General features: G+C 35.8%; 1 protein-coding gene across 1 annotated transcript; it reads right to left on the bottom strand.

Annotated features, from left to right (window-relative positions):
- Window positions 1–445: 445 nt before the first annotated feature.
- Window positions 446–10,100, bottom strand: LOC124379184 (carbonic anhydrase 4-like). The gene is made up of 8 exons (XM_046839339.1): window positions 9,938–10,100; window positions 7,643–7,687; window positions 7,383–7,547; window positions 5,229–5,374; window positions 4,841–4,933; window positions 3,548–3,614; window positions 1,430–1,590; window positions 446–1,291 (listed from the first exon to the last, which is right to left on the bottom strand). The coding sequence occupies exons 1-8, from the start codon at window positions 9,996–9,998 to the stop codon at window positions 1,106–1,108; spliced, it is 924 nt and encodes a 307-aa protein (XP_046695295.1). The 5' UTR covers window positions 9,999–10,100; the 3' UTR covers window positions 446–1,105.
- Between the last annotated feature and the right edge of the window lie 1,230 nt (window positions 10,101–11,330).

Genomic DNA, 11,330 nt, shown 5'->3' with positions numbered 1-11,330 from the left:
ACTTCAATGTTACACTGAAACATTCTCTAGCACAGAGTATCACTACACAATGTTTCTGTGTGTAGGATTCCTCTCTACTACAGCTTGTAGTATTTATAAGTGTCTGTTAAAGATGGTTTAAGAGGTTAATTGACGTTGTGATCCTGTGGCAGCTGTCACGCAGCGGCATACAAATCACAGCTCAGGAGACTCTTTAACGTAGTTTTACTGACATCTACAGGCAAATGAATGCGTTTACAGGCTTTAGAATTCAACCTAACTCATGAGCTAATTATTCAAAATAACCCTGGCTGAGACTGATGTGTTATAACAAAAAATAGCACTATAAAAGAAATCAACATAAACAACTGCACATAAATTAGTGTGCTGCCCAGTAAACAACTGTAGCTACGCAATCAAGCATGAACGAATTAGTTATTTAAGTGCATTAACAACACAAAAAGCCTTTTGGTTTTGCATTTTGGTTTAATAATTGTTTCCACATATACACTTACACAAATCACAAATTATAACCAATTATACGGAAACTTAGTGCTGATCTGTCAACGCCCAGTTCTGCACATGTGACCTGTAATTCTCAGAACCTCAAACTTATTCAAAAGCTGCAAAACTGCAGTCTGCGATGTAATGACCATGTTTTCTAAAGACTTTTCAGGTTTTGCTTTTAAACTCAACCACACCAATGAAGCAAACTTCTTTATAGGAATCGAATCTAAATCTTGCTAAAGCGCTTGTAAACGTATGCTCCAATGTTGATGCATGTTTATTTATCTGGAAGTATTGGAATAATTATATATAAATACAATTTTAGATAAATATATTTATCATTTAATGTAACAATTAATAATAATAATGTGTATAACATTTGATTTCCAAAAAGCTTTAAACCTAAGCTCTCTCAGCAAACAAACAAACAAACAAACAAACAAAAAAGAAGCAAAGAATCATTACAGGAACAGAATTAATTGTACACAAAGACAGAAAACACAAACCAACTGTTTTCAGTCATAAAACATTCAGACATTAAAACATATTCTAATATTTTGACAATTAGGCAAATTTGTTTGAATGAAATGAGAACTCATTTGTGTGGTAATGTCTGGCTCTAGTAGATCTGGTAAGAGCTCAGAGCTGTACTCACACACAGCCAGACGAGAGTAAAGTTGATCATTGCAACAGTTGTACCAGAGTTAGAACGATACACTACCCGCCCTTTACGAGGCTGCACTGGTCTGAAATTGTCCACCATGGGGTTGCCGTCTTTAAATTTCAGGCTGGAGAAGACTGCAAGCTGTACAAGAACACAGAAATAGAGAAATGCATATGGATATTACCCAACCTCACCCAATGCCTTCAAACCCACCATCACTCCTACAAGCACTGAGGTCTACTTTTTAAAATGTGGTGTTATGTCAAAAACCAGTGTCACCTGATCTTTGCTAAGTGGAATAGGCTGCATAAATACAGTCCAGATCACGGACTCAGAGCAGCCTGGTGTGGTCTGAGAGCCTTCATAACGATAGTAGGCCTTCAGCTTACTCTGTTGCAGGATCAGGTTGTTCAGGGAGATGAGTACGTCTGCCTGGCTTTCTACACAATGAGAAAAAACAAAACATTTACTTGCACATGAAGTTAAATTTTATCCAATTCAAGTTTAAATCTTTTCAGCCAATGAAATCAAATCGAATGATCTTCTGACCAGAACCACTGTACATGAAATTATCCAATTAACCAATCATGTGGCAGCAGTACATAGCATTAATTATATAAAAATTCTAATCTCACTGACTCTTACAGTGGCATGCTTGTTGGCCAACCACCTGGTATTTTTTCCATTTTTATTTTCACTGTACCCTCAGATTCCAGTTTCATGTTATGCTTTTCTTAGATGCTTTATGCTTTTCTGCCTACTATGACTGTAAAGTCTGTGTGCTTTAGCTCTATTTTGAATCTATTCTCTTCTGGAAAGGTAGAATTCTGACTTTTGTATATCTACTTAATTCAGTTGATTCTAGAGTTTTACCTTACTCACCAAGAGAAACAGGTAGAGGTGGTAGTACGGGTTTACTGTTGCCACAGAAATGTGTGTTTAACACCTCTTGCTTTGTCTTATCTAACCATGAGTCCAACCTCCTATCGAACAAACTTAAGTCATCCTGCCTTCTGTCTCTTTTGAATAGCTTCTCCTTGAGCAGATCTCTGGATCTCGGTACGCTTGGCGGAGGAGATATCGTCCTGGTTGTGTGCTCATTAACTAAAAATTAAACCCCAGCAAAACCGAACTGCTGCTCATCCCAGGTGATTCATCTCCAAGTCAGGATCTCAGAATAACTCTTCATAACTCTGTACTCTTCCCTTAAGCACTGCTCGCAACCTTGGGGCAACTATGGACAATCAACTGTCCTTCTGCTCACATGTTGCTAATGTCGCTTGTTCTTGTCTGTTCCTTCTCTACAACATCCGAAAGATTTGACCATATCTGTCCACACAGGCTGCTCAGGTGCTTGTTCATTCTCTTGTCATTTCGAGACTGGACTACTGTAACTCTCTGCTGGCACGTCCACCTCTGAACGCAATTCGTCCACTGCAAATTATCCAAAACGTAGCTGTGTGACTTGTGTTCAACCTGCCCAATTTCTTTCACACCACCCCACTGCTGCTTTCCCTCCACTGGCTTCCGGTAGCTGCAGGCATCTGATTCAAAACACTGATGCTTGCTAAAAATGGACTAGCACCTTCTAACCTCAGAGACCTCAACACTCACTGCACCATGCTGCCTGAGATCCTCCAGCACCTTCTCTCAGGGGAAGAGGTAAGTATACTTCAAGGCTCTTCTCTGTTCTGACACCAAGGTTGTGAAATAAACTTCCCCTAAATGTCCCTGGCTATCTTCAAGTGACAGGTGAAGACCTTCTTCTTCCTGAAACACTTTAACTAACACTTTCCAGGTTTGCTTTGTTTATATATATATATATATATATATATATATATATATATATATATATATATATATATATAAATCCTCTCAACACAGTTGTAGGCTGATTTATCTTAAGTTTGTAATCTAGCGTACCAGTGTAGATCTATTCATTACTAAAGACTCAAAGCAATTTTTTACGCCGCTCTGGACAAGGGCGTCCGCTAAATGCCACAAATGTAAAGAGTGATTATTTAAATGACTGCAGACTTCCTGTCAGCTTAAATCAATCTGTCCATTCTTCTCTGATCTCGCTCAGAAATAAGTCATTTCTAACCCCAGAACTGTCATTGCAGTCACATGATCGGCTGATTGAATGACTGCAGGAATAAACAGGAGTACAATATACCCAATGGTTGGTGTATATGTGCTTACGGTCATATATCATTTTGACAATGACTTTTTTGTTAGGTAATCAATTTGTAGATAATAAAGCTACCTCATACTCTTGGCCAGATAAAATAGCTATATCGTGTCATTATAACTCTGCTATTATTTACAACAAAGAAAGTGCATATAGACAAGTATACTGTAAGTTTTAAAAAACATGTCATATTGAAAAGTGCCTACCTGCATCTTGCACCTGAGCCAGAGCTTCAATGAAAGCACTATACTCCTTGTTTTCAGTTTCTGACTCCTGCCACAAAAAATTCCAATAATGAACATTTATGAATATGAAAACAAAAAGGGAAATATAGATGAGTGGCTATGACATGGGGGCATTTAGGCCTAAATGTCCAATTAAGCCAGGCCACTAAATGAATTTTGCCATCTCAGAACAGCTCACACTGAACCATGCAATATGTTGATGCAGGAGATATGTCACAGTGTATGATACCTCATGATGCAAGTGCTCACACTGCAAGAGTTAAATGATTGTGATTAGGGCTGAAACGATTCCTTGAGTAACTCAAGTAATTTTAATACAGAAAAGCATCAAGCCAAATTATTCGCTTTGTTTAGACCATTTAACGAAACATGGAGCACTGTGTTTCACCACAGACCATTATTACTGATGCACCGGCCACTAAACTCTGGAGCGCTCTTGACAGGGAGAAAGAAATCGAGGGGTGAGAAGAAGATTCAGGCCAAAGAAAATGACAAAGTTTTGGATAATTTCAAACTAAAACATAAAGAAAACCCCATACATTTATTTATGATTTCTTTTATTAATATATTTGTATTTGCATTTTGATGTAATATGGCAATTAAATGCACTAAATAGATTTAGTTTTCACAGATATTCTTTTATGCAATTTTAGCAACAAAATGTTAAAAGAAAAACAAATTACTTTTTTATTTTAAGAGGCCCATTTTATTTTCTCTTGTATATTTAGTATTTCTCTTTAATGAAGAAAAGTACTTTTCATTCGATTCCTCGATTAATTGATGAAATAATCCTTAGAATAAGTGATTACTAAAATAATAGATAGCTGCAACCTAAATCGTGTTGGCAGGCACATAGCACGATTCCAGTATGCCACCATCCACAAGCCTCAATAAACATTTTAATGAGTATGAAAATGATTAAAATAATCATCTACAATCATCACAATCACCAGACCTCACCCAAGCTGAACAGCTATGATATATTTTGGAGCATCATCCTAGATCACACGGTCTATCAAACCGTCATTAAAACACAGATTGGGGGAACATCTTCACAAAAAAATGGTTCCTATTCCTTCAGTGCAGTTTAAGAGGTTTGTAGAATGGGAGCACTGAATATTAATAGAACACTTTGTGTTGTTTATTCCATTGTCACCCATCTGTATTATGGTTTAACTGATGACTATAAAGACATTAAAAATAAATCATTCCAGTGAACTGACTTGAAATTACAGTAGACAGTGAAAAGCAAACCTCGAAGAAGAATCCCAAACTCGCTTGGCCCTTTGGGTCACTCAGTGCTTCTTCCACAGAAATGTATGTGTCCTTTATATGTACAATGTGCAACTTAAAGGGAGAAAGAGAGAGAGACAGAGAAAGGGTGCATAAAACTACTTAATGATTAGATAAATAAGAATATAATTATACTAGCATATGCCTATATTGGTGTTATTGTGTATGTTCAGATATAATGACAAATTTCAGATATATTATCGTAGATCATCCTTGAACTATCAAACCTACAATATTTTTCCCTGAAGTGAAAATACACAGTATATGTGGTATTCCTCTTACTCAATAAACCTTTTATTTGTTTTAAAAAAACATTGATAATCATTGGACTACTGAAAATCATCTGTACCTCCATGGGATATTGCTCTCCATCAATGGTGTGTTCAGACCCAGGACTGCCACTGTTGCCCCAGTGGAACTGCAGTTGGACAGCATTATAGGTCTGTGAGAGATTTCCCCCAGACACACTGGCCCCAAGAGGTATGTCCAGTGAAACTGACAGGGAAGAAATAAAGGTTTTAAATCCAGACATGCATTTTCTGTCTATGAACTGCTGTCTATGAAATGTGCTAAAAAGATTTTCTAAAGAGTTGTGACAGTCAAAAGGGGACAGAAAGAAAACTGGAAAAACTTTACAGGAATAAAACCAGGCTTTTTTTATGTGAGACATCCATGATTGCTCATGTAGCACTGAGAGATGATAAGATAAAAGAAAAGATAAACAGATTTTGAACTACAAAATATACATATACCTTATTTGTATTAAATTATGCTGCATATTTATAAGTTTTTTTAACATGAAAGAGACTAGACAAGCCTGGTATCTCAATTGTGAGAAAAAAATGCCTTGTTGTCCAGAAGCTTGCTGGTTTACAAGAAGTTTTGTTGTTCTGTTTGCTCCAGAAGACACAGCACCCTTACTGAACTTTAAGAATACACAATTACAGACTGCTAGGCAAATGAACAGTATGTGTCCTAAAAGAGTGCAATGTAACAAAACCCCTGCAGGCAATTTGCTCACAGAACTGATGAAGGACTGTTTCTCTGGAAAACTTCGATATACTCGGCTACATTTTTCGTACATCAACTACGCTATATTTAATTAAGTTTGTTGACGATGAAATTCATCTGTGCTTTTTAAACAGCCCATTCTTTTTAGCCCCTATTTGCTCTTTTAATACCCTACATTCTTTTACATTCTACAAGGCCGTTAGTAAAGTCCGGTATTGCTGTAGGGTGAGGAGACCTAGGTTGCAGCAATCCTTACAATTCAACCTAAATCTGTTTGAGGTTTAATATAGTTAGCCACGTAAAATTAGATGTCGTCAAATACGATCAATCGGCGTCGATAATTGATTGCTGGAGTTACCAGCTATCGGAAAAAATCCATATCGATAGTTTTTCTTGCTTCCGTCCGCTGTCATTACGAAATTCACCCTAGAGGTGAATCACTGACACCACATGCTGTTTGTTTTTTGCACGTGAGACAACACGCTGCACGAAGAGCGCTATATTTTATTTAAATTTTTAATTGATTCATTATATAATTGTATTTATTAATTTGTTTATTCATATTTATTTTATTTAGTGCATTTTCAGTATTCAGCACCTTTTTTATGCTTGTAATAACGTTCTGTACTATTTGACATGGAGTGTTTTTTTATTTTTTTAAACTATCGGCTAATTAATCGGTTATCGGCAAATACAATCCAACCTAGCTATCGGTATCAGTAAAATCGGTCAAACTCTTCTCAAAATGTTCTACTCCTATCCAGGTAAAAAATATCTTAATAGAGCCGGCTTTGTGCACAGGGGCATTGTAATGCAGGAACAGGTTTGATTCTCCTACATTAAGTGTAGGAAAAACTTATTCCAAAAACTTTATATACAATTGTGTGCCTTCAGTTTGGGGTAGAACCACATATGGCTGAAAAAAAAATCCAAAGTCATATTACTTTTGTGCATTATAGTGTACCACTTAAAATGGAGAAACTAAAAATTTGCAGATGTACAGAAGACGTTACACGGCCCACTCGGATTCCCTTTCAGGTGTTCCAACACACCTCTCAATCACAAGAGAGCACACTGGCTTTCCATATGGTCACTATTACTACTTTAATCACTCTAAAGCAACGGTCCCCAACCTTTTTTGCGCCACGGACCGGATTAATGTCGGACAATATTTTCACGGACCCGCCTTTAAAGTGTGGCGAATAAATGCAACAAAATAAAATGATACAACCATAAAAACTGGTATTTTCTAAATATAGCAAAATATCTTGACATGCATCAAGAGTGAGTCATGGACAGATGTGGCAGAAAGAATCCGGTAATTTTCCATATAAAATATTTTCCAAAAATTAAATAAAACAAATAATGTAAGTTATGTATTCTTCCGTGCGGCCCGGTACCAATTGACAAACGGACCGGTGCCGGTTTGCGGCCCGGGGGTTGGGGACCACTGCTCTAAAGTACATGAAGTATACAGAATGTCCAAGATTACCAGTTTGCCCGGTATTCTTCAGCCTGCTGGTAAAGATCTCGTTGTAACCAGTGAATCTGAATTCAGTGAGACTTGATGACTGCACTGTTTTCTTGGACACTATGTTGATTGGAGATTGTCTGTTACCACCACATGACTCATTCACCTCGTTCCAAACTACTGGACCTGCACACAACAGAGATTTTACAGGATTAGATGCACCTTTAATTTGTATGACTTTTAAGAGGGTTAAAATAAACCTGTTATATGTGAATTATTACCTTTGCACGGTTGTTCACAAGACATCTGGGACTGATAACACCAATCTGCATAAACAAAATGTCAGTATCAACAGGCAGATTTTGATTGGCTAACATATTTCAATTGTTACAACAATAATTAAGAATTTCATATTTAAGTTGCCATTGGTTTTACACTGTGTACATTATTTTGAAAATATTTCGAAAAGGGCTGCTAAACTTCTAAAACCCACCACAGGTTACGTTTTAAATTCTGCACATAAATCCATGCATTCATTATTGAGGCAGGTGCCTTACTTACATTTAGAAAATCAAATGTTTATATATGTGCACATCACTAGAGAGCAATGGCCCTCACTTGTTCAGGTCATTTGTGAGATAGCACGATAAGTTAGGGCAAGTCAGAGATACTTTGTGAAAACATACACCTTTTCGCACAAGTGCGACACTTTTACCGGTTATTGAACCCTCTTTTTTTTTTAGGTTAAATATACAAACATGCATGAAACTCTTTTGTCTTTCAATGCTTGCTGAGCTCTAATAAACCTTCTCAGTCATATGTTTACAAAACTGACTGTGTGCCCATAGTGGCAATACAAAATTTTTTCAATGGCACTTGAAAGATATACTCTTTTGTGTACATAAAGGGCACTCATGTGGAACGTACACCCCTATGCAGTGAACCTTGTCGTCCCTGATGGGTGATATAAGTTGGCATATCATTAACCACATTGAGAGTTTGTTCTTTGGTCCACAGTCAACTCTCCTATTGGCTGTTTATACATCAATTGTGCTTTGAAATTCTGAAGGGCACAAAAGTGATCCCTACCCAACGTACATTACACAAACTCCGAATTCAAGTATAAACAAGCAGTACAGTTTTGATGGCCTATAAAAATCTATTCAGATGTCGTCCGAGAGTCAATTAGTGCTTTCCAATTTCTTTCAACCGAAGTGATTTCTGTTGGATCGGCAAACATTCATTCGGTGTTTATACTAAAATATAATATTTGAAACTAGGAAAAAAGATCAATATCAATTCTTTGAATTCCCTGTTTGTAATGTGCCTCTAAAAAACCCTTTTATCACTTTGATTATAGATGTTGGTCCGCCATTTCTTTGAAAAATACAGTCTTTGTAGACATCGTTAAAAATTTCATTTTCGACACTTCACTTTTCACACAAAAGGTGAGGGACACAAACGGCTCAGACTAATGTTGTGTTGTTTGCAGACAGGTCTGAGAAGCAACTCACTATGCTGTATGTTTTTAGCTTTTTTGTATGTAGTATCTGACACTCAGGTGTGCGAATGAGGCAGGAGCACAGAAGGCAGAATCTGCCTCACTATTATGTATTAGAGAAGGAAATCGGTTGTCAAGATCAATAAGTATTAATCTTCTCAATGAAAACACAGCGGGTATATAATTAAGAATGTTAATTAAAAACTACCACTACTATTATTATTACTACTACTACTACTAATAATAATAATATCAATACAGGGATGCTTACACATTTGTAGTGCCTTTTTATTTAATTTTGACTTTATAAAATGTAATCCATAGTAATATTATTTTATAGGGATTTATTGTAGGATTTTATTCTAACAAAAAAAAAAAAAAAAAGCTGAAAACATTTCCCGGCAAAAACATTGATCTCTCAAATCTGCAGCCAAAAGAGTCGACTCTTATTAGTGAGCTGAGTCAAATGATCCGACTCAGTGCTCCGTAACCGGCTGCTATATTTTAATTAAAACTGAGTGAAAAATTAAAAAATCATACTTAGTCCTATATTTATATAGGTAAAAATAATATTGTATTAATTATAAATAAGTGAAAAATAAGCTTTAGTCCTAATTTTAACTAAGTAAAAGAAATTATATTTAGTCCTATATTTAACTAGGTGAAAATAATATTGTATTCATTTTAAATAAGTGAAAAATAAGATTTAGTCCTAATTTTTTATAAATAAAACATAATATTTAATCCAAAACTAAGGGAAAATTCCTAAAAGAGTAAGTATATTCTGGTATTAACTCTGGTGCTTGAACCCGAGCCTGAGGTAAATTAGCCTAGAAATGCTAATTTACCTCAGGCTCGGGTTCAAGCACCAGAGTTAATAACAGAATATACTAAAATATTCGAAATATCTATAATATTTAACTATCTATAATATTTACCTTCACAATTAAAAGTCAATTTTATTGTGCTACGGTGTAGTTTTGAATATTTAGAATTAGCTAACACTCGGTGAATTGGTGAACTCATGGAGCTAATCAAGAACAAAATGCAGATTGCACACGTTTCATTCACTCACCCTCAGAAACGCAGCACTTTAACACTAATGCCAGAAAATAATACAAAAACAGACGAGTCATGTTGGATAATATCCAAAATTTGGCACAATACAGCTATAACACACGGATCAGCAACCGGCAGATCAGCAGTGTTTTAAAGTAACTCTTTACAGTGTGTCGGCTCGTTAAGAGACCCGACTCTTAAATGAGTCGTTTGAGAGGTTTTGCTGTTTCCTCGATTTCTTTTAAAACATTTTTCAATTATAATGTTAAAATGTTGCGAAAGATGATTTATGAATCGATTTTACTCATAGTTTAGCCAGGAAAATGGAAAAACATGGATTTCTGTGAATGAGTCGGATCTTATTGGTTAGCTGAATCAGATTATATGACTCACTGAATCTCTCATCCCTCTATCACAGACTGTGATCAACAGCTTCGTTTTTCTGATTAATATGTAATTTATTTGAAGGCATTGTTATTGTTGTGTGTTCAATAATCATTTTATCCTCCTCTAAACTCTTCGAATTGTAAATAACATTCTGTACAACAGTTTGGTCTGGTATTTTATTATTGGTGCTTTTCAGTTATACAAAATAATAATTGGAAAAAAAACCCTATATAATATATTTATATATTAGGGCTGTCAAACGATTAAAATATTTAATCGTGAATAATCTCATGATTGTCATGGACAACTATGGATGCCTTATACAAATGCATGTTTATTTTAGTAAAACCATACTGAACATATCACATGAAGACAAAATATTCTTGTAAATGTTTAAAAAGTAACTACTGTATAGTGTTTTCACACAGATGGATGGTTTTAAATGCCGGATGTGAGCATCATGGCAAATTTGGGTGCTTGATTTGAGACTTAAACATGTGACTGAAACGCATCAGTAAAACAAATGTTTAAAAATAATTTTTCGTCGAGTTTTTTTTTTATATCTGAAAAGAAATGACCATTCCATATACATACACATGTCCCCCATAGGACATGTGTACATATATACATATATACACTGTCCTATGAAGATAACCAAACATACAGCCATTATTGTCTAAATAGCTGGCAACAAAAGTGAGTACACTAATTGAACATATCAAAACTGTGCCCAAAGTGTCAATATTTTGTCTGAGCACCATTATTATATAGCACTACCGACTTTTGTGATACTGTATAAATAATATATAATAAAACATGCACAAACACACACACAAATAGGTGAGGAGGCCTGGGGTGCAGTCAGCATCCCAATTAATCCCAAAGGGGTTAAATAGAGATGAGGTGAGAGCGCTATAGCAGGCCACCCAAGATCTTCCACTCCAACCTAATCATGGAGCTCGATTTGTGTACAGGAACATTGTCATGCTGGCACAGGGTTGGGTCTTCAAATTTAAGTGAAA

The sequence above is a fragment of the Silurus meridionalis genome, chromosome 25, assembly GCF_014805685.1.
Source record: "Silurus meridionalis isolate SWU-2019-XX chromosome 25, ASM1480568v1, whole genome shotgun sequence".
Classification (NCBI taxonomy): Eukaryota; Metazoa; Chordata; class Actinopteri; order Siluriformes; family Siluridae; genus Silurus; species Silurus meridionalis.
This window is presented reverse-complemented; position numbering and strand designations above follow the sequence as displayed.

Bases quoted from the DNA above. Each gene is read 5' to 3' on its own strand.
- LOC124379184 (XM_046839339.1), bottom strand. From the start codon at position 9,998: ATGACTCGTCTGTTTTTGTATTATTTTCTGGCATTAGTGTTAAAGTGC. The intron at 5,375-7,382 runs GTAATCTTGGAC...CTTCCCTGTCAG, and splicing joins GAAGAATACCGGGCAAACTG to TTTCACTGGACATACCTCTT. The intron at 1,292-1,429 runs GTGACACTGGTT...GTTCTTGTACAG, and splicing joins TTCCACTTAGCAAAGATCAG to CTTGCAGTCTTCTCCAGCCT.